This window comes from Lepisosteus oculatus, chromosome 7 (assembly GCF_040954835.1).
Source record: "Lepisosteus oculatus isolate fLepOcu1 chromosome 7, fLepOcu1.hap2, whole genome shotgun sequence".
NCBI lineage: Eukaryota > Metazoa > Chordata > Actinopteri > Semionotiformes > Lepisosteidae > Lepisosteus > Lepisosteus oculatus.
The window spans coordinates 48,166,481-48,193,032 of record NC_090702.1 but is presented as its reverse complement, the minus strand read 5'-3'; the positions used below and the strand labels follow the sequence as shown (position 1 = coordinate 48,193,032).

The following is a 26,552-nucleotide window of genomic DNA, read 5'->3' as shown; positions in this document are numbered from 1 at the left end:
CTTAAAGTGTAACAGAAAGTACATGTCTGTTTCTGCTTCTCCCTGCAGGCAATGGGAGCACAGCCTGTCCTCTCTGGGTATCCAGGTCTGTCTGTGTCCCATTTCTGTGGCCAGGCTGTGGTCACTGAGCCTGTCCTCTCTGGGTATCCAGGTCTGTCTGTGTCCCATTTCTGTGGCCAGGCTGTGGTCACTGAGCCTGTCCTCTCTGGGCAGTCAGGTCTGTGTCCAGTTTCTATGGCCAGGCTGTGGTCACTGAGCCTGTCCTCTCTGGGCAGCCAGGTCTGCCTGTGTCCAGTTTCTATGGCCAGGCTGTGGTCACTGAGCCTGTCCTCTCTGGGCAGCCAGGTCTGCCTGTGTCCAGTTTCTATGGCCAGGCTGTGGTCACTGAGCCTGTCCTCTCTGGGCAGCCAGGTCTGCCTGTGTCCAGTTTCTATGGCCAGGCTGTGGTCACTGAGCCTGTCCTCTCTGGGCAGCCAGGTCTGCCTGTGTCCAGTTTCTATGGCCAGGCTGTGGTCACTGAGCCTGTCCTCTCTGGGCAGTCAGGTCTGTGTCCAGTTTCTATGGCCAGGCTGTGGTCACTGAGCCTGTCCTCTCTGGGCAGCCAGGTCTGCCTGTGTCCAGTTTCTATGGCCAGGCTGTGGTCACTGAGCCTGTCCTCTCTGGGCAGCCAGGTCTGCCTGTGTCCAGTTTCTATGGCCAGGCTGTGGTCACTGAGCCTGTCCTCTCTGGGCAGCCAGGTCTGCCTGTGTCCAGTTTCTATGGCCAGGCTGTGGTCACTGAGCCTGTCCTCTCTGGGCAGCCAGGTCTGCCTGTGTCCAGTTTCTATGGCCAGGCTGTGGTCACTGAGTCTGTCCTCTCTGGGCAGCCAGGTCTGTGTCCAGTTTCTATGGCCAGGCTGTGGTCACTGAGCCTGTCCTCTCTGGACAGCCAGGTCTGCCTGTGTCCAGTTTCTATGGCCAGGCTGTGGTCACTGAGCCTGTCCTCTCTGGGCAGCCAGGTCTGCCTGTGTCCAGTTTCTATGGCCAGGCTGTGGTCACTGAGCCTGTCCTCTCTGGGCAGCCAGGTCTGTGTCCAGTTTCTATGGCCAGGCTGTGGTCACTGAGCCTGTCCTCTCTGGACAGCCAGGTCTGCCTGTGTTCAGTTTCTATGGCCAGGCTGTGGTCACTGAGCCTGTCCTCTCTGGGCAGCCAGGTCTGCCTGTGTCCAGTTTCTATGGCCAGGCTGTGGTCACTGAGCCTGTCCTCTCTGGGCAGCCAGGTCTGCCTGTGTCCAGTTTCTATGGCCAGGCTGTGGTCACTGAGCCTGTCCTCTCTGGGCAGCCAGGTCTGTGTCCAGTTTCTATGGCCAGGCTGTGGTCACTGAGCCTGTCCTCTCTGGGCAGCCAGGTCTGCCTGTGTCCAGTTTCTATGGCCAGGCTGTGGTCACTGAGCCTGTCCTCTCTGGGCAGCCAGGTCTGCCTGTGTCCAGTTTCTATGGCCAGGCTGTGGTCACTGAGTCTGTCCTCTCTGGGCAGCCAGGTCTGTGTCCAGTTTCTATGGCCAGGCTGTGGTCACTGAGCCTGTCCTCTCTGGACAGCCAGGTCTGCCTGTGTCCAGTTTCTATGGCCAGGCTGTGGTCACTGAGCCTGTCCTCTCTGGGCAGCCAGGTCTGCCTGTGTCCAGTTTCTATGGCCAGGCTGTGGTCACTGAGCCTGTCCTCTCTGGGCAGCCAGGTCTGCCTGTGTCCAGTTTCTATGGCCAGGCTGTGGTCACTGAGCCTGTCCTCTCTGGGCAGCCAGGTCTGCCTGTGTCCAGTTTCTATGGCCAGGCTGTGGTCACTGAGTCTGTCCTCTCTGGACAGCCAGGTCTGTGTCCAGTTTCTATGGCCAGGCTGTGGTCACTGAGCCTGTCCTCTCTGCACAGCCAGGTCTGTGTCCAGTTTCTATGGCCAGGCTGTGGTCACTGAGCCTGTCCTCTCTGGACAGCCAGGTCTGTGTCCAGTTTCTATGGCCAGGCTGTGGTCACTGAGCCTGTCCTCTCTGGGCAGCCAGGTCTGCCTGTGTCCAGTTTCTATGGCCAGGCTGTGGTCACTGAGCCTGTGCTTTATCAGGGCTGTTCTCTGACTCACCACCCAGCAGGCGTTGCCCAAGTCAGCGATTTTCACTCTCAAGGTGTCAGCGTTTCGAGGGTCTAGTGGGTTCACCAGGAGGTCAGCAGCACGCATTTTACCTGTGGGGGGCACCACATCAGTCAGCTCCACAGATCAAAAACATTCACACTTTTTATTCAATCACACCCAGTAGGAGATTGTCAGCACATGCTGCTGAGGCAAAGGTAGGCTTCTGTTCTCTCCAATAGGACATTAGTGACCACGTGCTCCACAGATCTCTTCTATTTCTAGTGTTGATACTGTACGTTCATTATACCAGCTCTTGAGATGAAGTTAGCCCAGGTCGTCTATGACCTCTCCTTTCCTTTCCAGGTAAGACCAGATTTTCCATTTCATCCCGCCTCTCATCACAGGAACAACAGCTTCCTGTATCCTATACGGTTATTCAAACCGTGTCATCAAGATAATGCTAGTTATTCACATTGTGTCTGCTGCAGATCAGCCTTTGTAAATCCTTCGTCTGCAGCAGTATGTTCTCATGGCGCATCTTAAAGACACCTCAGGTGAAATGACACAGCCTTGCCTCAAGCCTTTAATTGGTTTCTATATTCTATATTCACTGCAAGCAAGTTCCCAAAAGAGATTACTTCATATTTCTAAGTCTTTGCTGATCGATCTCCAGTTTTTTCAACATGTTCATTAGCGTCCGATGTCTGACACCATCACAGACTTTGGTCTCCTCTGCAAAGCGCGAGATGCGGTTCTTTTCCCACGTCCACCGCCTTAAACATTCGACAGCCGTTTGCTCCATCCCCACCTTCAACAGCGCCCCCTCCTCTGGCCCTTTCCTTCTGTCGACGCGTGTCGGCACTTCCGACTCATAACATAACATCACATCACTTTATTGGCCATATACAATTTCTTGCATTAGGAATTTGTCTTTTCGCAGACCCCAGCTTGCTCTCCATGAGACACACAGACAGGGAGAGAAGCTGGGGGTCAGAGCCCAGGGTCAGCCATTTATACGGCACCCCTGGAGCAGCTGGGGTTAAGGGCCTTTCTCAGGAGCCCAACGCAGTAGGATTCCTCTGCCGACAGCAGGATTTGAACCGGCAACCTTCCAGCCACAGGCGCAGATCCTGAGCCACAGAGCCACCGCTCCACCCCTTATAATTTTATCATTCGAATTTTACAATCCACTTTCCTGCGAAACAAGTGTTTCCTCGACTGCCTTTGACACAACCTTCCTCCTATTCTCAGTCCATGACTGCACCATCGCGCTAAGCTTTTATACATCAATCAGCAGTGCGTCCTCCTTCACCTGCGATGTCTGTGATATCGTTGTTCTTACAATAGCTGTCCTTTTCTTGCCTGCACTCTTTTCAGGTTCTCATACTGTCCTGTACTTCGACCTCGTCGTCGTCCCTCTTTCTTCGAGGGTCCCCTCACTCGTCCATTTCTGTTTCTTCGAGTTATATTGGACGGAATAACCTCCTGGGTTTTTTCCACCACCCAGTGCATCTCTGACTATCTGACAATCTCCCGCGTCCTTGAGAACGGTTTTTGCCTTTCCCTGAACAGACTGGATTAGAACCCATGACAATAATCATAATAATCAGAACCCAAGGTGAACGCGAAGCTGGATTGATCTTCCTCGCCCCCTGTCAGTGCAGGAACGGCCCCTGGGATCGTTCGTCTGCGAGAGGCAGTTTATTGTCACGCCTAGGATGCAGGCTACTAATAGCGACTGCGGCGTACGCCCCCTGCAGCATGCAGCTCCAGAACATCAGCCTTGCGGTGTCAGACCGGTGCTCAGTGTGCAGAGAAGGGGCCTGGACTGCACTGTAACCATCAGCACGCGCACTGACAGAGAGGTCTCTGATGCATGATGCAATCAGGGCTTCGGCAGGGAACACAAGATACCGTGGGGGTTCGACGGGGATTTGGGTGGGTGAGGGAAGAAGGGCTGGAAGTATCACTAAGGTCAACAACCATCCCGGTTTCTCATCTGTCTCCCCCCTTCCCTCTGGTAAGCGTTATAGGAGCATAAAGGCTCATACGTCCAGATCCAGACGTACAGTTTCTTCCCACAAGCTGTCAGGTTACTGAACTCTGCCCCTGCCGCTGGCTCACACTGATGGCCTTTTTTTGTCTTTTTCTAAGAAGTATATTATTTCACTTGCTGTTGCTGCTGCTGCTCTGCCTCTATGTTTTCGCCGTTTCCTTAATGTCTTTGTACTCTTTGTACTGGAGCACGCACGCAAATACGCGTTTCACTGCCCTTGTGCGTGCAGCGTGACAATAAACTGAACTGAACGGAGATCCACACCCCCGGCTTTCGATTTGACCCTGGTCTCGAGGACGGGCGCGCGCCTGAGCTCAACGCGGACCCAGCCCGCTGGGAAGGCAGGACTGACCTTTGGGCTGCTCCCCCGTGCTGGACGAGGACACGGTGCGGCTGCGGTCCAGAGGGGGGCTGCCGTGCAGCAGGGAGGCTGCGGGGGACCCCTGGGTGGGGTCCAGGGGAAGCTCGGGGAAGCGGGGAGTGGTGCCGCGGTGGCGCCCCCCGTTGGCCACGACGGGGACTTCGCCGTTGAAGAGTTCGTAGGAGCTGCTGTAGGAGCCGCCGCCGTCTGTGCTGCTGAGCTCGGGCTCCGCTGTGGGACACAGCGGCCCCCTCCCGCCCTCCTCCCCCACGCACAGGGGGCTGCCCCCCAGCAGCACGTGGCCATTCGTTTTGGGGGTGTCTGCGTGTCCAGGTACCAGAGAGTCCCCACACCCTCCCTCGCCCTCCTCCTCCTCCTCCTCCTCCTCCTCGTCCTCGTCGTCATCCTCCTCCTCCTCCTCCTCCTCTTCCTCTTCTCTCTCATTCCTGGTTTCTGCCTCCGCCTCCTTCTCCGTTCCCGTTTCTCTTGTTCCGGACGTGGGCTCTAGGTCTTTCTCTGTCTCCCTTTCGGGGTCTGGTCCTTCCTCCTCCTCCTCCTCCTCCTCTTCCTCCTCCGCCTCCTGCGCCTCTCCTCTCCCCACCTCCCTCTCCATCGCCGGCCCTTCTTCCTGCTCCCTCTCTGTGCTGGGGGCCGCCTCCTGCCACTGCTGCTGCAGCTGCTCCAGGCCCGCATCTGCAGAGGCAGAGAGAAAGCCAGAGAAGCAGGTTCAGTGTTTGCAGTAACACTGTACAGAAAAGATTGACATTTCTTTGCCATGCACTACTGCACTGTCATCTCATTAACTGCAGTGCCCTGGAGTGTGATGTCAGAAATGGTCATGCAAACTTACTTGAGCACGGATGGTGTGCTATTTGAGAGTGTCTTGTGCACTCGATTGTGCCCTATTGTTCTGTGCTGTGTACCGAAATGCATTATATCCTACTCTTGTGGAAAGTACCACATTGCGCTCGGGACAACTGCATTATAACGTAACTTCGTTCTACTTGTTTGATTCAACCAGACAAGTCAATTGAGAAGAACTTTTTCCACCAGGTCATTTACTGCAGCCATCGGGTACAGCGCCTGGCTCAAGGGGACAATGCCCCAGATCCCGTCTCCGGGGTCTCCAGGCCGGAGCTCAGTGCTTCCACTCTCTGACTGCACTGTACATCCTGTAGTGCTGACATAGCACTGCGTCAGCGGCAAAGGAGTGGGTTCGCTCCGTGCAGGAAGATAAGAAAAGAAACGCTAGTGGAGTCTTCTGAAGGAGCCGGGACTGAGCGTTTCTCTTCTGTGCCTCTCAGCACGGAACCAACCTTCACTCCTTCCTGCGCTGCGGCCGGTCCACTGCGCTACGCTACACAGCGTCCGCCCTGGGGACTGACCGGCGTGGTTGATGAGCCGGCACTCCCCCTCCTCTTCCTCCTCCCCCTCCTCGCTGTCCGCGCCGCACTCCTCCTCCTCCGGGGCCGGGGACGGCGAGGGCGGGAGGCCCCGGGGGCCCGGCGGGGCCTCCGAGTCGCCCCCCCCGCCCTGCCCGCCGGCCCGCTGCTCCTCGGCCTCGCGCTCCAGGGCCTCGATCTCCAGCATGCGGCGCTCCAGCAGCTCCGCCTGCCGTTTCTGCTTCTTCTTCAGCTTCTTCTTCTTGTTCTTGGAGATCTTGCCCACCTGGGGGGGGAGGAAGGGAGAGTGAGGGGAGAGACGGGGGAGGGGGGCCGGCGCTTTGGCCTGGGGGAACGACGCGCCTTTCGCAATCCTGCAGATCTGTGCCACCCCAGCCTGCCAGTCCTCTGCCCTCTCCGGTACTTCTGTGCTAAGAAATACCTGCTGCTCCCAGTTTGACATCCACTTCCTCAAAGTAACCACTGGTGTCCCCTGGCGGGTGTGTCACTGTTCCTTCTGAAGGGAAACCCGCTTTGTTGACTCGGTCAGTGCCTTTGAGGAAGGGGAACGCTTGCATCAGGCCCCTCATTCTCTGCTCTGGTCAAGACTAAGAAGGTTCAGTTCCTTCAGACTGGCCACGGGCTCCCAGGCCTGGCCCTGGGCCCTGCTGGTTTTCACTCTCCCCCCCCCCTTCAGGAGAGAACTCAAGCCTCACTCCATCTTAGAAGCTGCTTCAATTAAATATTTGCATTTTGTTTCTAGTCACCAGTTTGGGAATTCATTTCACTTACAAAACACGACAGTTGAAGCTCCAGCTTGCTTGAGAGCTGAACAAAGAGTTGAAATTAATCTTATTATTAAGTCAATGAAGGGTTTGATTGTCCAACAGTGAGTTTGGCATGTTAGCATGCCCAGAGGGGTAGGGCAGCCAGTTGGCCTTGGACCCCTAGAGGTTTCTTTTCTTCTTACAGAGGAGTTTTTGTTCCTCTCCTCCGTTGTCTTCTGGTCTTTTCTGTACTGTATTCACAACACGGATGGTCACTCGTATCGCTAAGGGCCTTGGGGGCAACCTTGTTGTGAAAGGCGCCATATACAAATAAATTGAATTGAACAAAAATCAACAGGTGTGTGGATCAGCAGGACCAGGAGTGGACACCACATCCCCAAGCAGGGGATGGTATCTGGTAATCTGGTTTTTCTTCTCTGGTCTGATTCCAGAGAAGCAATATCTTTTCTATAACGTGAAGACCGAAATTGTACACAGTATTGTAAATGAGTCCTTACCAGTGTTATATAAGATACCCGAATTTAATCTAAAATACCTTTTTTTTTAATTCCACACCAACCAACTATTCTAACGTTTTGTTTATCTTTCTTATTGGTTTGCCACACTGTCTAGAACATATAAATGATGTGTCAACAGAAACGCCTCAGACTTTTTCACAGGTACCTTCTTCCAGCTAGGTTTCACCATCCTGAGGTGATAGTTCTTTAACATTACTGCCTGTCGATCCTCACAGCTGTGGTGTAAATACAATGCCAGTACTCTCCCTCGAGAGTTTTGGGGAACACGCGCCCCTTGTTACGGTACCAGCAGGGGAACGTGAAACGGACCTCCGCCTGTCCTGTCGCGCGTCTAGCAGGCGGCTCTGCTCTGTTCTGGCTCAGGGCTGTGTGAGTGTACCTCTGGGGGGCACTGGCAGCCCAGCAGCGTTCTGGTGGATTAAGCGTGAATCTGGGGGGGGGGGGGGCAGACAGCCCCCGAATTCACCTGTCCTCGTTCACATGGGGAGCGGAATGGGAAAATCGCTGTTTTGGTTGCTGGGGGCACTCCTGCGCGTCTGCAGGATGGTTTTACAGAGTCCGAGATGAAAAGGCTCCACTGGGCTACCCTCCCATGTGTTCAAAGCTGTCTCTAAATACCCCTCATATTTTACTGCCACAGGGACAGATTGGCTGATAAAGACTGGTTCACTAGAAGAACGATACCATTTCCCAGTGTGCATCTGTGTTACCTTGAAGCCCCACTGTGTTCGTTCCACTCAATGTACGCACAATATCTTTGCCAAAGAGTGATTCAACTCTCCCCTTCCTCACTCCAGGTATCTCACCCATGTGTCTCTCACTCCAGTGTGCGCGTCAGAGAGCTTACTCACCGGTTTGAGCTGGGGTGCGGTGCTAACTGTCAGAGAGTGAGAAAGAGAGAGGGAGCCGAGTTAGGGAGACGGGGAGAATATCAAGGCGGTCATCTTTACAGTGAGCCACATCCTTTTACAACACCTGTCGAAGCAGCACAGAGCCCTATAACCTGAGCCTGGATCACCGGAGCGCAAATCCAGGGTTCGGAGTACAGCTGCTGGGAAAATGAACCACTAAACTTTCTGAGGTTAGGGGTAACAGCAGACCATCCTGCAGGAACAGAGCACTGGTCTCTCTGGGGAGAGCTGTACTATACAGCAGAAGTATTCAACCTCAGTATTTATTCTGAAATCAGGTGCACTGCTTTGTTTATCACACGTGCTCAGAGGCTACTTGGCAAACTGTTTGACTTACCAAAGCAATTTGTTTTTTTTGTGTCTGAGCTCATTTTGATTTCCAAAGGGGTGATTATGCAACAAATATATATATATATGTCAGGTTTTTTGTTTTTAACCTTTTTCATACATAAAAGTATACAGTATGAACCATCATGTTTGGATTACCGAGGCTACATCAATTGTAAGTCACTGCAAGGGGATACTACCACCATAAAAAGCTAGCAAGCCCCAGGTTCCACTCAAACCACATATGCAGAAGCAGCTGTCGGTGTCCTGGACAAGAACCTAGCGAAGAACTGTTACCTCTTGCTAGGAACTCCATTTACACAGCAGAACCGCGTTGCAGATGCTGCGTCTCGTACAGTACATCCCAAAGAACACACACTGCAGGAATAGCACACCAGCTGCTCCTCTGCCTTTCATTGCGTACTTTACCACACATGTGCACAGACACTCACACCAGTAACAGAGAGGCACTGAATTTGGGGGTACCTGCAGATCCAGAGGGGGGGGGTGCCCCAGCCTTCTGCCATTCTGTGGCCTCAACAGCCATCCTGCGTACAAAGGCATCATCCACACACATTAGGATATTCTCCGGCTTGATGTCGGTGTGAATGATCTTACACTTACTATGGAGATAGTCCAGACCCTGCAGCACCTAGGAGAGAGTTGTGGTCGGGGGGGACGAGTGGGGTCAAAGGGATAAAGCAGAATGGAGAAAGAGGGGAAACAGAAGGATGCAGAAAGTGAGAGAAGAGGGAGGAAGGGAAAGAATTCTTATTTTTTTTTAAAATTAGAATCGCCAATTTGTTCTGCTATACTGACCCCGAGTTTTGCCATTGTCAATTGTGCGTTTCACGTTTCACGTTTCAGCTCACAGCGACAAACCCCCCCACCGCACACGGGGGAGAATGAGGAAGTAGCTCCTCTGAACCCACCCAACTTCCAGTCACTCGTCTCTTAACACGTCACAGGCAGCACCGCCCCATACTGGGGGTTCAACGCTGATTGGAGGAAAGACGTGTCCCTCACAGGCAGCACCACCCTATGCTGGGGGATCAGCTCTGATTGGAGGAAAGATTTACCCCTCACAAGCAGCGCCGCCCATAGTGGATGATCAACACTGATTGGAGGAGAGACATGTCCCTCACAGGCAGCACCGCCAGATACTGGAGTAACCGCACCAATTGGAGGAGAGACATGTCCCTCACAGACAGTACCACATGCCTACAAGCGCCTGGGTGGCCGTCTCTTAAAACACGTATTGCATTTTTTACAAGAGCATGTCTAAGCATAAAGTAACTGTTGTACAGCAGAGAGTACTGTGAGACTGCAGTGACTTCAGGTCAGGCACTATGCTGCTGAGTTAATCTTCCGAGAGCTGTGCGTCAGTGTGTGACTGCAGTGTGTCAGCACAGCATGGCAGTACAGTATGTGACTTTCGGATTGTGCACAAGCGCCAGTGTTACCTGTCTGATGATGCTCTTGACACAAGGCAGTGGCAGCCCCTGGTAGTTTGACTTGATGATCCACTTGAGCAGGTGGTGCCCCAGCACCTCGAACACCATGCACACATCTGAGCCTGGGGTCAAGGACCACAGACGATGGACCGTCCATAGAAAATAAAAGCTACTATAACAACCCCTAACATACACCTCACACACACTTTCCCTCCCTCTTTCTCTGAAAGATACGAATGCCATTGACGCCCGAGATCTTGAAGTCGTCAATCAGCTGGACCACCATGTCCTTGTTGGGGTCACTGGGGTCACTCTCCCGGACCTGGGGGTGCAAACAGACAGCCCACAACACAGAGGGGATCAGCTATGAAAATAAGCTGAATATCAACACTGAAACAGAGGAAAGAAGCTGAACCGTTTCTATTTATATTCGCAGCTAAGATTATTCCAATACGCGTCTAACACCTCTGTCTTTTTTACATAATTACTTCCTTCAGCTGATACTCCTACACACTGGAAATCCACACTTGTATTTTAAATTTGCAACACATTTGTCTAAGGTAGAGGAGGGGGCGTTTATTTTCTCAACATGATAATGATTCTTTCTGCTATACAGCTGCTTTGTGAACTGGGACAGTTCCGGTAGCTAAGAAACACAAATATTTTATTGTACAAGCCCTTGGTAAAATATAGACCTGGGCCACTGTCTTCATACAGCTCCCATTTCATGAAAACTTTGCATGTCTGAAAAAACAAAAGGAGCCCAAAGTCAACCCTTTTATCTTGATTAATTCAGAGATACAGCACAAGCTTAGAAGGTCCAGATATTTGCCGTGAACAAATTTGCAAGAATCAAAACCTAATCTCAGAACTTAAAAAAAAAACTTGATTTGAGAGTACAAATCACATCTGATTTTGTACTATTTAAATTTAGTTCAGTTCTTCTTTAATTCACTTTGGTATTACTGACTTCAAGAAAAACAATATCTCTGGCCTGATTTCAGTGTCACCTCTACATCCCAGATCAAGGTGTATAAAATCTGAAAATGCATCTACCAATCTTATTCAGTTGTACAAAAAATCCTAATATTTTAGCTCTTTTGCCCATTTATATTAATTAGCATTTTTATAGTAATTAATAACAGTCCAGGCAAAAGTACCCCACCACATCTCAGTGCAGATACAAGATACAACGTTATTGTATATTATATAGACTCCCATTGAGCTTCTACACTAGTTCAATGTGGAAAATACTTTAATCAGAGATGAGAACTTCTTCATCATCAGTCTGCACAGAAGAAGGATACTGCTTAGAAACAGGGATCTTGCAGGAGGAAAATGCATTCTTTTTATAAGATATTGAGCGATTGGCAAACCATTTTTCTCAACGGTTGACTGGTCTATTAAACTCCACTGTAATACTTTAGCACCTGCTGAACTTACCAGTGCTAATTTCTCAAAAACTGGGATAAACTACTGTGCATGTAATTTACTCCAGCTCTCTCTTTGGTTATCTGAGAATCCAGGAATCCAGTAATTTTATTAACCTGCCTGCTTCCAGGTCTTGCCATGATGAGAGAGCACTCATTTCCATGAACCTGAAATCACTTGGGGGTTATATTTGATCCAGCCTTAGCATTTAACCCATACTGTATGTGCATCACACATATCCAAACTTCAAAAACCATCATTCCTCCATCTCAGAAATATTGCTAGACCACATCCTAGGTTGTCTCTGACTGTCGCCGAAAAGCTTGTCAATACATTTGTCTTCTCTAGAATTGATTACTGGAACGTCCTACTGGCTGGGGTATCTAAACAATAAACTCTGGTATGTCCAGAATTCGGTGGAATTCAGAAACCTGGAAAGGTCGTGGACAAGTGATCACATTACTCCTGTCCTGGGGGCCTTGCACTGGCTTCCAGTCAGGCATTGTGTTGACTTCAAAATCCTCATGCTCACCTGTAAGGCTCTGCATAGCTTGGCACCTTAGTACCTGAAGACTTCCTATCTCGCTACACCCCACCTCGCAGCCTTCGTTAATCGGACTCTGGTCTCCTATCTGTCCCCTGAGTCTGTCTACACTCTATGGGTGACAGGGTCTTCTGTTACACCCTGGAGCTCTGGAAATCTATACTCAAGGATATCAGAGAGCCACCTTCCCTGAGCACTTTCAAATCCAAATTCAAAGCCTTCTTCTTCAGAAAGGCCTTTATTTAAGTTATGTCTGTGTCTGTCCCTTTGCATTTTCTACTGCATCATAAACCCTCTTCTTTGTGCTATTTTAATCTCCTATCTTTGTAGCTTTGTTTGTCTTGGAGACGATGCCCTTATAAAATAAGGTTTCTTCTTATTGTTATTACTAATCTGCTCAGATACAGGCAGGGCAGACTCCGTGCAAGCTTAAGCAGAGTTTCAGCAGTGTCTCATGACTTTAACGTGGCTGCACATCCCCTGGTCTGTTTTCCGCACGCAGGACGGGCTGGTCAGAGAGAGAAAGGTCGACGCAGGAAGAGCGAGAGAGCAAGGGACAGGAGGACTCACGCATCGCAGGAGCTTGATTTCATCCAGCGCCGTCTCCGTGTAGTGCTGGGCGCTCTTCACCACCTTCATCGCCACGAACCGCTTCCCCCTGGAACACAGACCGCGCGCTGTCAGGAACACAGCGGCGCGGCTGGCTGGCCGAGGCGGGGGAGGGGAGCAGTACTCACTGTATATCCCAGCACAGCCACACCGTGGAGAAGTGCCCCCAGCCCAGCTTGCGGATGACATGGTATCGCCCATTGAACAGATCCCCGATCTTCACCGGGTGGTATCCTCCTGAGGGACGGCGAGAGACGGAGTGTGAAGACAGAGGGGGAGGAAGAGGGGGCACGGGGGGAGACACAGAAGTGGGGGTCGGGGGGGTAAACAAGGAGGGACAAGGGTGGTTCTTCGAGGGGCCGGGGGTAAGACGGCCACCTTATCTGCCTGTGTTGCATGATAACGTGTTTGAGTTGAGAAATGATCAGTCGGCGCTTCGGCAAAAGAATCAACTCGGTCATCCCGACAAATCCCTTTTCGAATTTGAGAGAGTGGTGGAAGCGAAGTCCCGCAGGTCTTTCTAGAGAAAGGAGCGGGAGAGAGAGCAGGACCGGAGACACCGTTCTGCTGTTGTGGTGTTTCCACATGGCCACTGAGGGACGTCAGTGAGTGAGCCATTCAGAGAGGTAGCAACCTTAGCAACCTCCTGAAAGCCCCCTCAGCTGCAGCCGTGGGGACTAGGGGTCTCCAAGCAGACACGTTGGCAAATTTCAAATGAGGAACACGGGAAAGTCTGCAAAGGGAAGGGAAGCGTATCTCGCTCGTCTGATCTTTGCCAATTGCAGCTGACCGAACCGACGATCTCACCCAGCTGTATCTGCAAGGAAGGGATAACATCAGCTCCGACTCAATAGCTTATTCCTCACTCCCACAGCGCAGGCCCTGGAATACGATATCCCTACACAAACACCGCAGGGAGCCAAACTTCACGATCTTTAAGACACAGATGAACTCGGCTGCAGCAGGTAAGTCTTCCTCCGAGCTGGGACACGACTGACTTTTCTGGGAGAGCCAGAACCCTTAGTGACTGAGTCGGCCGATACAGCTGTGCCCGGACAAAGCCCAGCTGTGGGGGGGGGAGGAGGAAGGGGGCGGACCCCTAGTAACCCAGTCGCCCGATACAGCCGTGCCCGGACGAAGCCCAGCTGCGCGGGAGGGAAGGGGCACGGACTTGCGAATGTGTCCAGAGTTCTGGGAGCCGGTGCGAAACTTCTCGCAGTTTCTGCTCTCCTGACCTTTGCAGTAATCGGCCGGGTCTTCCTGCTCCTCATCGTCGGAGCCCAGGATCTCCTCCTCCGGCTCAGGCGGAGCGGCCGGCTCTGGAGGGGGCGGAGGGGGTGGGGGAGGAGGGGGTGCTGATGGGACTTTCTGCTGGGGCTCAGGCCTGGATGGAGAGAGAGAGAGAGAGGGGGGAGGGGTCATCAGAATAGTATTGAACCAACAACACTGTTTATTACCAAGCTGGGACTCTGTTCCAGATGTGTGAATATCTACTGAACAGGAAATTCCCCAATTGCAGTGTTGTAGCCAGAAATTGCACAAACAAATGTCCAGATATGAATTGGATTCACCACTCTGTTCTCCTCCCCACTGAGAGCTGGTGTGTGGGGAGTGTACTGGTGCACTATGGCTGCCGTCGCATCATCCAGGTGGGGCTGAACACTGGTGGTGATGGAGGAGAGCCCCCATTACCTGTAAAGCCCTTTGAGTGGAGAGTCCAGAAGAGTGATATTACATATATAAAATGTACATACAGGGGTCACTGTGACCTGTCACTTGCACAGCGACTGAGACAAACCAGCAGTGAACACGCCGAAAGGCAATCTGAACTCAGCCACACCGCCACTCAATATCCAAGCGCAAAGGAGAGCTCCCCAGCCGAGATTCAGATTGACCACCGCCCACAGTAGAGGAAAAACGAAACAGCTCGTCTATTTTCATAATACGTGCTTTTTTAGGTTGCTATAGTCTTTGAAGTTTAGCATGATCAGCACACGCAACATGAAACAGACAGCTGATTTCTACCCTGGCCCGCTCACAGTACCAAATCCAAGCCAATAGCCAATACATTTCCAGACTGTCTAACTGAGCCATCTGTCCACCCATTTTCACTCCGCTTTTCCTGGTGAGGGTCCCAAGCCAGCCGAGAGATATAATCCCCCCAGCGTGTCCTGGGTCTCCCACGGGGTCTCTGCCCAGCGGGACGTGCCTGGGACAGCTCTAGCGGGAGCTGACCGGGGGGGGCGTCCCAATGAGACGCCCAAACCACCTCCACCGGCTCCTCTCGATCTGGAGGAGCAGCGCCTCTGCTCTCAGGCTCTCCCGGATTGCCGAGCTCCTCGCCCTATCACAGAGAGTCAGTGTCACGCCCGACATCCCTCCCTAGAGGGCGCTCCTCTCGTTATTGTTCCTGTAATTGTTGCTAACTCCCCAGGTGTATCTTGTTATGTGTATTATTTAAAGACCAGCTCCTCCAGTCCTCGGGGCTCAACATTAGGGTACGGATGTCACGAGGCCCCCCTGGCACCAGGATACCCTACATCTGTCTCCTGAGGGCAGAGGCCTCATCCCCGACACCTCCCGCTTCCTGAGCCCGGGGTCTGGAGGATCCCGCCCCGTCACCCTTGGACCTCCGTGTCTTGTCTCTCCGTGTGTTCCTCCCTCCCGGGGATTTTAACCTTGTCGTGTCCCAGGATGGATTACTCGCCGCTGGACTCCCGGACTGTGCCCTGACCTGCCTTTGGACCTGTTTGGATTTGGATGCCGTTCTTTGTCTCCCCCGTTCACTGTCTCACGGACTGTCACTATTATTGTGCACTATTAAACCCCTGTGTGTTCCCTTTTACCATGCCTGCTGTTTTCTCCAGCTCTTACCGCATCGCATAGGGTCTACCACAAGACCCGGCACGGATCTCAGTTCGTGGCCATAACAGTCAGCCCAGCAGCCCTGCGGAGAAACCTCATTCCTGCCGCTTGTATCCGCGATCTCGTTCTTCCGGTCATCACCCACTGCTCATGAACATAGGTGATGACAGGGACGTAGATCGACCGGTAAACCGAGAGCTTTGCCTTCAAACTCAGCTCCAGCATCACCACCACAGACGGGTGACGCTGCCCTGATCCGCTGTCGACTCACTGAGCCAGCGAAGACAACTTGGCAGGACGTTCATAAGGGTACTTAGTGAGCAAAAGAACAATGCTTTTATTCAAAACGTCATGGTTTATTTAAGCACTACCTTCAAATATTTATGGGAGTTTTACACAAGAGAGCATTTGCATGGTCAATAGTGAGATCCCATAAACGGTCAGTGGAGCTAAAGTCCCGCATTCAGGCATCCACAGCATAGCTGTTACAGACTCATCTTGCAAGAAAGCTGGTGCTGCATGAGCAGTATGAAGACGTGTGCTGTCAGGAAGGACAGGAAGTGAGGTCAGTCAGGTTCCCATCACTCCCTGCCTGTGGAGGTCTGTGCTGCCCAGTGTACACAATCACTGTCACATCCCTAACATCAATCAGGGTGGTCGACACAGAGCAGTGATTCATCTCTGAAGAGGCCTTGGCTCACATGTTGCTCACAGCTCCTCGTCCCATTGCTCTGATGACCCTGAGTGACCATCTGGCCTGCAGACAGTGTTTATTTAGAACAGCTGGTGGCGTTGTGACCTGGCTGATTGTTTTTGCACTACCACGGAGCATGATGACCTCTATCGATCTTGGGTGGGTGAAGTAGCTCATGGTTTCCCGGACCATGACCTGCGTTTGCATGCATCGTCTGTCCGGGTTAGAGTTTGCTGGGAGCGGCCCAGACTGAGAGCTGACTTCATCCAGACTCAACACGCCGAAGACACGGGAGCTTTGTTCTCCTGGTGTACTGGTTCCTTTCTGTGTTTTTCTTTCTCGATTTTCACCGTGCTAGATACTCATCAGGTTAAATCACCTCATCACCTGCACACAGTCAACTCCCTCACTGATGAGGTGATTAATGATTATGCAACAGCCACAATGACTCGAATGTTATTCCAGTCAGTCATGAAGGACCACTTAAACAAAACACATTTAATTGATCTCCAGAGCTCTGCACATTTTGATTTTGCAAACATGCATAAACAGAGTGATTGGTTTCTTCTGATGCTTGCTGAATATGTTGGCATTTTTGTAAAACATGTTTTACAAGACACCATAAACCATCAGCGACAGCGCCTCTTGTGTTCGTCTTGACAATGGCTTTCAGATCCATCCTCCCACATCAACAAAGGCAGCTGTAATCCCCCACTATTATGGTTGATCACTTTCTACGTATATAACTTCTTCCACAGTACAATGCTGTTGCTGGTATCTGAATTGTGTCCATTGATAATAATATTACTAATGCTTTCTGAGAGCTTGTGCATATTTGAGTTTGACCTAAACACATTAAACATCTTATTTCGGTTCCAGTACTTTGGTTCCTGTGTGCCAGCCCTGCCCTGAGATTCACGTTACTGTAAACTCTAGGTCTTAACCTAGAAGAGTGAGCAGTGCTGATACTACAGTACTACAGTACATTTGAGAGTAGTGATGACCCATGACCTCATATGGAACTGGGTAGCTTGGCCTTGTACATCACTAGTCACCTGACGGTAATGCAGGAGGTCAGGCAGGCAAAGACAGTCCCAGGAATGTGGGCCAGAGGCACCAATTTGCGCGGATAAGCCACAGATCAAACACAGGCTTGCTGCAGCGAAGGAAATAATCAGTCTGAAGACAGGGCTCCGCGAGTGTCCCAGCGGGCTGTGCAGGGCGTGCTGCCCAGCCTGCGGGCGACGCAGGCGAGGTGTGGGCCCGTGTCGTGCCCCGCTGTGGAATGTACAGGTGCGTCAGACCGGGGCGAGTCCAGACAGGAGGCCGAACCGCAGGGCCTCTGCCGCCTACGTACCGCCAGACTACCCACCACCTGCCTGCAGAAGCCCGCTGACACTGCAGTCTGGAGGTCCGCTACACAGCCCGACTCCCGCTTCCGAGCACTGCAGTTCAAGCATGTAGTACAGGAGCAGCTCCAGCCCCTCCAGACTTGACGTGCATCTGCTCCAGGTCCATCCTTGGGCCTTGTCATCTCGGCCTGTAAAATCCTGACCAGGGGGCTTCTTCCCAGAGCAAAGAACAACAACATGGACGGAAAAACAGAGTTATTCTGCGATTCCACCTAGCTGGAGAGGAAGCCTCAAGAGGAAGCAAGCGATGAGAGAAACCTCAAAGGAAGTCTTGTGAAAGTTAGATAATCAGGTCTCGCCTAGTTCTGGGTGCTGCGACTTAAAAAGGACGTTGCTGTCCCAGAAAAAGTTCAAAGAACGGCAATGAGAATAATCTTAGTTCTAAAATGCATGCCATGCACAGATAGGATAGGCTTCTCATTTCAATTTCATGAGACCAGTACGAGGAGGCTTGATGTAAGTATGCATAGAAAATCCTAGAAAGGTTGTGACAACAGAAGGCATTAGCTCAGCACTGAAAGAGAATATGAGGGAACACGCTGAATGGAAGTTACGAGGAAGCAGAGTAAGGCAAGGACCGGGAGGCACTTTTTAACACAAAGGGTACCGTGGTCCTGAAAGAACCGTGCCTGGCCCTGCTGTTGAAGTCAGTGCCCTGCGAACATTAGAGAAAAGGCCGGGTCAATGAGCTGCTAGCCTCCAGACAAGCATGATGGGTTAATAGGTATCCTTTCCTTCGTAACCCTTTTATCCTCTGAAGACCAGCTCTTAATCTCCACGTGCCTTCAGAAAGTATTCACCTCCCTGGACAACCGCAAACATGTTGTTTAGATCAGAATTGTCAACGCAGTGAAATGATTTTTCCACCCCCTGATTCGCACAACACTCGCAGCCATTTAAAGGGGCAAGAAGATTTTGTCTGTGCGCTAAAACGTTCTGAACAATTAAAAATGGAAACTTCTTGTTTCCTGAAATACTCCACTCCCCCCGAGTGGAGCGAGTCTATACATTATAGAAGCACTTTCTGCAGTCTCATATTTCTGTATCAGGTTTTTCAGATTGGGGAATTTTCATCCACTCTTCCATACACACACACACTCACACCAGGGCCAATTTGCCCAGAAGCCAGCTAACCCACCAGCATGTTTTTGGACTGTGGGAGAGAACGCGAGAACCCAGGGGAAACCCACGTGAACACGGAGAGAACATACAAACTCCACACAGACAGCACCCCAGGTCCAGAACTGAACCCAGGGCTCTGAAGCTGTGAGGCAGCAGTGCTCACCACCCCTGTCAGAAATATATTTCACCAGCCCCTTCACAGACCACCCAGCTACCAGAGACAGGAGCCAAGACTGTCTCTAAATTCTCCTATGTCCCACTGCCTCTGGAGGATAAGAAGACAGATCAAAGACAGATAACCACTCTGAGTTAGGACTGACTGCAGCCTGCCAAGGGTGAGGCTATACTGGGGAGTGAAAGACTCTTTGTATGTTTTAAGGCTGTCACATCTTAACCCACAACAAAACAAACGTGAGCAAGGACACTATGCAGACTATTTCCTTTGTGGTGTGGTGTGCTAGTACAGACAGTGCCGTATTTTTTTGCCCATTCAGGATCTGCCCGAACTGCTGCGGGCACTTATCAAACTGCCTGGGCAGGGCCAGATTTCTGGCATGGTAACGTAACTGAGCTTCTGTGTTAGCCAAGCAGTTTGCAAACCGCCTGGGAATTTCACAGTTCCCAGTATCGGCATCTGCCGGCAGCTTATACCCCGTGCTGTCTCTCCGCCTGGATACAGTATGTGAATGACCCGGCAGGCAGGAAAACCCGGACTAGATCAAAGTGCTATGCAGCAGAAGCCTTGTTTTCATCCTTAAGCGGAAGGAAACTGTAAGAACAGGAGACATCCTGGGCCTGCTGTTGGAGGCCCTTCAGCAGGGTCCTGCGCGGAACAGCTCGATTGGCCTCTGGAGTCAAAGTAGAACTAACAGAACAAGACGGGCTGGAGTGGGACCCTTTCCTCCCTACCACCTCCTGCTCTCTCCTCACACCCTGCGCCGGCATCTGGGGCCTCTGCGCCACATTCCCTGCCCACACTGTACCGTCCGCGCAAGGGATTCCCAGTTTCTCCGCCCGTGAGCGTGTCCGATTACCGCCGGAGTTTTAAAACGGGGAAGGAACCGGTCACCCATATCTCCATCGCAGGAGGAGACTTCTCTTCCCGCCTTTGCAGTAGATGTGCTGCTCCCAGTCACGTGACAAGGGCAGAAGCCGTCTTTCGCCCATCTGAATGGAAAGAATTCCCAGCAGATTTCTTGTGCCACCTTCTTGGATCCAGATACGGGCTTGAAATTAGGCTGGTTTAAAATTCGCTGATTTCCCAACACCTGAAATTCTCTCGCTTCCTTACTATAAATATACTTGGCAATGACCCGCATCTGAGCCCGTGACAGCGTTACAGCGCGGCCCTGGACACTGAATCTACACCGGGCTGGATCCCTGCAGTTATTATTGGAAAAAACGAATGCAGCTCAATGACGGGGAAATGAGTTAGTTCCTAAGCGGCACTGGGAAGCTCCAGCCTTCGCGCTGTCGGCACGCGCTTTCCCCCCTGTCAGTGACTGAAAGTGAAAACAATATGCAGATAAAAAAAGAACCAGGGCTGCTCTTGTCAGCTGCGGTTTCCGTCAGCGAGCTCTCACGGCGTGTGGGAGAGAGCCACAGCTCGGGCGCGCAGGCGGCCTGCCCAGCGCGTGCGTGTGCACAGTCTTCTGAAATGACTGTGCGGCGTGCGCTGGGTAGAGAGCCGACATATTCAGGCTTGTCCTTGTGGTCCCGGCCCCCAGGGCCTCACCTCACCGATACACTGAGAAACACAGGCCTGGAGGAACCCAGCTGGCTTCAGTCGAGGAGGCGAAGAGAAAAAGAGACCAAGGAGGCACTTTCTGCTGCACTGCTACTCGGGTAGTAGACAAACATGCTTCCCTAAAATAACAAATTGAGTCCCCGATTTTCTGCCAAAATCCAACAGCTTCCAATTCTTTCGGAGACGGAAACTTTAATATAGAGCTGCGTCCCAGTATGTGATCTCCTGTCACAGCCTGGCTAACAGAGACTGAGCATCCCAAATAACAACGTTTTTGATTGTAAATGCCTGTAAATGTTTTTGCAAACTGTTATTGCTTTGGCAACACTGGAATCCGCCGTCAATATCCTTAAAGCTCTTAGGTGGAAAGGACAGAGAGACAGTGAGACAAAGACAGACACACAGAAAGAGGAAGGGCTTAGCAGTCTCAGTGGCTGCATATTGTCAGTGTGTCTATGTGAATGCCCGTGCAATATTACCACAGATGGCTGGATACATAGATCTATTTACACTGCTATTTCTGCACAGAATTTTTGGAAGCGAAAACAGCGTGTCAATTTTTACAAACTGGAAAAATGTGTCAATATGATTCAATAAGCAGCTCAGTTAGCATCTTTGGGTGTTTGTGAGAAATTCATAGAAACAGTTTTCTTTGTATGAAAAAGTGTGCTGGCTAGCACTGTCCAGAAGGTTTTATACAGGCAACACTGAAGAGACAGGCAAGAGACTATAAATGAACTTAAAAGAACTTTAGCAGCATGACTGAGGAATTACAGTGTTGCCAAAGCAATAACAATTAGCAAACACATATAAAGACAGTTACAGCTCAGACATATTATTACTAGGCACTAACAATTACAAAGAAAAACATTTATTATTTGAGAATGCCACTCTCTGCTCCTCTGGCAGTGCCAGGAGATCCCATACTGGGCTGCAGCTCTCCTGAGTTTCCTTGCCCAGCAGGATTGGAAGTTGTCCTGATTCTGGCAGGATTGGAAATTCTGGGATTGGATTTGTTATTTTAGGGAAGAATGTTCGTCTGATCTCACAGTGCAGCAGAAAGTGCATCTCTGTCTCTGCTTCTCCCTGCTGGCAGTGGGAGTATAGCCCGTTCTCTCTGGGCAGTCAGGTCTGCCTTGTCCAGTTTCTATGGCCAGGCTGTGGTCACTGAGCCTGTCCTCTCTAGCTAGCCAGGACTGTCCATGTCTCACAGTTTCTATGGCCAGGCTGTGGTCACTGTGCCTGTCCTTTCTGAGCAGTGAGGTCTGCCTGTGTCAAGTTTCTATGAGCAGGCTGTGGTCACTGAGCCTGTCCTCTCTAGCTAGCCAGGACTGTCCATGTCTCACAGTTTCTATGGCCAGGCTGTGGTCACTGTGCCTGTCCTTTCTGAGCAGTGAGGTCTGCCTGTGTCAAGTTTCTATGAGCAGGCTGTGGTCACTGAGCCTGTCCTCTCTAGCTAGCCAGGACTGTCCATGTCTCACAGTTTCTATGGCCAGGCTGTGGTCACTGTGCCTGTCCTTTCTGAGCAGTGAGGTCTGCCTGTGTCCAGTTTCTATGAGCAGGCTGTGGTCACTGAGCCTGTCCTCTCTGGGCAGCCAGGTCTGTGTCCAGTTTCCATGGGGAGGCTGTGGTCACTGAGCCTGTCCTCTCTGGACAGCCAGGTCTGTGTCACTAAGTATGTATGTTGTCAGGGTCTGTTTCTCCTTGCTCTCTCTCACGCTGGTCAGATATTCAGCCAGAGTGTAGTGTACCTCTACCAGTCTGATACCGTATGCTGTGATTTTCCACTGCCGCTCCTGATTCTGTCTCTGCTCCACATTGCTCTCCTCTCCAAGTGTGCGTCACATCTGTGGCAATGCTCAGTCTAAACAAGAAAGTGTTTTTTTCTTCAGAAACGCCTTCATTTATGGTAATTGTAAACTAAAAATCTTGCTTTTGCTACCCAAATTAGATTTATAGCTGCAGGACATTTATCACTGTGCTTTGAAATGCTCTGGCTGTAATTTCCTGAACTAAAGAGCAACCCACTCAACCTCTCCCCCTCTCCTAGTCCCCAGCTCTCCCCACTAGCCCACACTGCCTTTCTTCCAAATTCAAATTCAAATTCAAAGGGCTTTATTGGCATGGCGGATGAATTACAGTGTTGCCAAATCAGATACAACTAACACAACACTTACAGTCATTCACAGTACAGATATTATTGGACATTTACAAACAACACAAAACATTATTGAGAGACAGGCTCACTCTCTATTCCTGACAGGAGATCACATACTGGGCGGCAGCTCTACTGAGTTTCCTTCTCCAAAAGGATTGGCAACTGTTCGGATTCTGGCACGTGTGGGAATTCTGGGATTAGATTTGTTATTTTAGGGAAGAATGTTTGTCAAATCCGTGAATATTTCTCACAGTGCAACTGAAAGTCCATCTATGTCCTGCCTCTCCCTGCTGGCAGTGGGAGCACATCTTGTCCTCTCTGGGCAGTCAGGTCTGTCTGTGTTGCCCTATTTCTATGGCCAGGCTGTGGCTGTGGTGAGCCTGTTCTTCTCCAGGGTCTGTATCTCTCTCTGCCTGCCTTCCTCTCACTGCCTCCCTCTGCCTCTCTCCTCTCACTGCCTCCTTCTGTCTCTCTCCTCTCATTCCCTCCCTCTGTCTCTCTCCTCTCACTGCCTCCTTCTGTCTCTCTCCTCTCACTGCCTCCTTCTGTCTCTTTCCTCTCATTCCCTCCCTCTGTCTCTCTCCTCTCGCTGCCTCCCTCTGTCTCTCTCCTCTCACTGCCTCCCTCTGCCTCTCTCCTCTGATGGCCTCCTCTCACTGCCTCCCTCTGTCTCTCTCCTCTCACTGCCTCCTTCTGTCTCTCTCCTCTCACTGCCTCCCTCAGTCTCTCTCCTCTCGCTGCCTCCCTCTGTCTCTCTCCTCTCACTGCCTCCCTCTGTCTCTCTCCTCTCACTGCCTCCTTCTGTCTCTCTCCTCTCACTGCCTCCCTCTGTCTCTCTCCTCTCACTGCCTCCCTCTGTCTCTCTCCTCTGATGGCCTCCTCTCACTGCCTCCCTCTGCCTCTCTCCTCTGATGACCTCGACCCGTCTCGCTCTCTGCCTGTCTCTTCCTCTTTCTATCTACAGTGCCGGTGAGTGACTCACTGTCTCAGCGCCCCCCCCAGTCTGACTGCGTGGGGAGAGTGACATCAAACTGCCATATTAAAGCCCCACTTGACGTCACCAGGCGCCCACCCACACAGCAGCCCAGCCCCCCCCACCCCGTGCACACAGACAGGTTCCATATCTTCCCCCCTCACTCCTGTCTCAGTGACGCACACCTTGTCTACTAACAAGTCATAATCAATATGGACTGTACACTGTTGTAAAGACAACCAGGGCCATCTGAAGCACTAGCAAGGCTCACTCTGACAATAGAGATGCATACCGTACTAATCCTGGAGTAAAGACACCACACCTGACTGACTACTCTGGAGTTCCTAACAGCAGCACTTAAAATAGCAATTGCCGATTCGATTCGATTCAGTCGAGATACACAGTCCTTGATCTAGTTGCCTATAACCTCGTATACCCACATCAGTATATCCTTATAACCATGCTAATTATGAAAAATATTACACAAATTAGATAAACTCAGCAAAACCCCTTTAGATCTGGGTAACTGAATGTCTGAAGGTTCAGGCGATGGTTTCATCTCGCTGAACTACCAGGACAGGAAGACAGCCAAGAGAAATGTTTAAACTCCTGTTCTGAGGCAGACATCTGTCTATGTTAGGTACTGTACGCTGATAATGACAGAAATCCCAAGTGGTATTTCACAGCATCCTCCTCATTCATCCAGGTTACAGCCAGCTGTCGACGTCATATACTCTCTGAATATCTCTATGAGTCTAATCATCCGGGCTGTCTTTCTTCGAGTTTCATCACTGTACATAAATGCATGGGACCACGGATGTCCACACACGAACTCGCATGAAATTCTGACCCCACTCTGCAGCCTAGCTCATTTACATAATATATTAACCACTTTCCTGTATTCATACACACACAGTATCTGACTGCACTACACAGTCCTGCTCATGAAGTGTTGAACACTTGATCACATTCACACATAGCCCTGCTCATGTACAGTGTTGAACACTTGATCACATTCACACACAGCCCTGCTCATGTACAGTGTTGAACACTTGATCACATTCACACACACAGCCCTGCTCATGTACAGTGTTGAACACTTGATCACATTCACACACAGCCCTGCTCATGTACAGTGTTGAACACGTGATCACATTCACACACACAGCCCTGCTCATGTACAGTGTTCAACACTTGATCACATTCACACACAGCCCTGCTCATGTACAGTGTTGAACACTTGATCACATTCACACACACAGCCCTGCTCATGTACAGTGTTGAACACCTGATCACATTCACACACACAGCCCTGCTCATGTACAGTGTTGAACACCTGATCACATTCACACACACAGCCCTGCTCATGTACAGTGTTGAACACTTGATCACATTCACACACAGCCCTGCTCATGTACAGTGTTGAACACTTGATCACATTCACACACACAGCCCTGCTCATGTACAGTGTTGAACACCTGATCACATTCACACACACAGCCCTGCTCATGTACAGTGTTGAACACTTGATCACATTCACACACAGCCCTGCTCATGTACAGTGTTGAACACCTGATCACATTCACACACACAGCCCTGCTCATGTACAGTGTTGAACACTTGATCACATTCACACACACAGCCCTGCTCATGTAGTGTTGAACACCTGATCACATTCACACACACAGCCCTGCTCATGTACAGTGTTGAACACCTGATCACATTCACACACACAGCCCTGCTCATGTACAGTGTTGAACACTTGCTCACATTCACACACACAGCCCTGCTCATGTACAGTGTTGAACACTTGATCACATTCACACACACAGCCCTGCTCATGTACAGTGTTGAACACTTGATCACATTCACACACACAGCCCTGCTCATGTACAGTGTTGAACACCTGATCACATTCACACACACAGCCCTGCTCATGTACAGTGTTGAACACCTGATCACATTCACACACACAGCCCTGCTCATGTACAGTGTTGAACACTTGATCACATTCACACACAGCCCTGCTCATGTACAGTGTTGAACACCTGATCACATTCACACACACAGCCCTGCTCATGTACAGTGTTGAACACTTGATCACATTCACACACAGCCCTGCTCATGTACAGTGTTGAACACCTGATCACATTCACACACACAGCCCTGCTCATGTACAGTGTAGAACACCTGATCACATTCACACAGACAGTATCTGACCCCACTGCTCTCTTTTCCTCCCCGGGGTCAGAGCTGTACCTGCAGTGCAGTCTGAGCGCCCTGTAGCGTTGCAGCCTGAGTCTGCTCAGCGCTAGCCCCAGTGGCCGGTGGGACAGGGAGAACCCGGGCACTTTGCAATCCATGAGCAGCAGATGAAAATGCAGCTGTATCTTCTCTCCTCCGTAGTTCTCTCTTCGCGCCGATTGGCCTGTCTGCACCGCTCCCTTTCACAGCATCACAGGATCACAGTACCCTGCCGCAGACCCGCGACGAGGGATGGAGAACTCTGACTATGAGAACTATCTGTTCTCTGGCTCTCTCTTCTACCACAGCAGGGTGGGACTGGCACAGGGCGAGCGAGGAGGGTGTGAAATTTCTCTCCCCTCCTCACACCTGGCCTCCAAACGCCTCAGTCCACAGCCCACACCCTCATGCACGCTGTGCACACTGCTCCCACCCCTCTGCTGACCTCTGGCCACGCAGTTGAGCAGGTCAGGGAGGGGGCCCTCACACCCACATGCGATCCCTAATATACTGAACAAGGCGCACCTCCCTACTGCTGCCCTCCACACAGAGCCGCACACACACGCAGAGCCCCACGCTCTTGTCTGTGATCAGGACAGGCAGCCAAGCCAGACAAAAAGTCCAGCAGCACTGTATTTCCCAATCGGCAAATGGATTTGATTCATTTCTGTCACGCCCCTGGACCCTGACCGGTGTTTTTTCCCCATCGGCCTCAAAGACATGAAGAATGTGAATTCTGGACTATCGAGCCAGGAATGGAATCGATTGATTGGAAACAGGAAAAAATCACTGGAATGAATAAACCAAAAGCCGGCCTGGAAAACGCACGCACCAAAGAATGGAGGGTCTGTGTCCGCTG

At 51.1% G+C, this 26,552-nt stretch overlaps 1 protein-coding gene across 6 annotated transcripts in view; it reads right to left on the bottom strand.

Moving 5' to 3' along the window:
• The window catches only part of srpk2 (SRSF protein kinase 2), a 69,689-nt gene that overhangs the window by 4,684 nt on the left and 38,453 nt on the right, over positions 1–26,552 (bottom strand). For all 6 annotated transcript variants that reach the window (XM_069192617.1, XM_069192623.1, XM_069192622.1 and 3 more), the window contains 10 exons: positions 13,714–13,862; positions 12,607–12,715; positions 12,440–12,527; positions 10,129–10,216; positions 9,904–10,010; positions 8,927–9,092; positions 8,054–8,079; positions 5,900–6,182; positions 4,506–5,207; positions 2,107–2,207 (listed from right to left, as the gene is read on the bottom strand). In XM_069192617.1, coding sequence (XP_069048718.1) covers positions 2,107–2,207; positions 4,506–5,207; positions 5,900–6,182; positions 8,054–8,079; positions 8,927–9,092; positions 9,904–10,010; positions 10,129–10,216; positions 12,440–12,527; positions 12,607–12,715; positions 13,714–13,862 — 1,819 coding nt within the window. The remainder of the gene's footprint in view (positions 1–2,106; positions 2,208–4,505; positions 5,208–5,899; positions 6,183–8,053; positions 8,080–8,926; positions 9,093–9,903; positions 10,011–10,128; positions 10,217–12,439; positions 12,528–12,606; positions 12,716–13,713; positions 13,863–26,552) is intronic.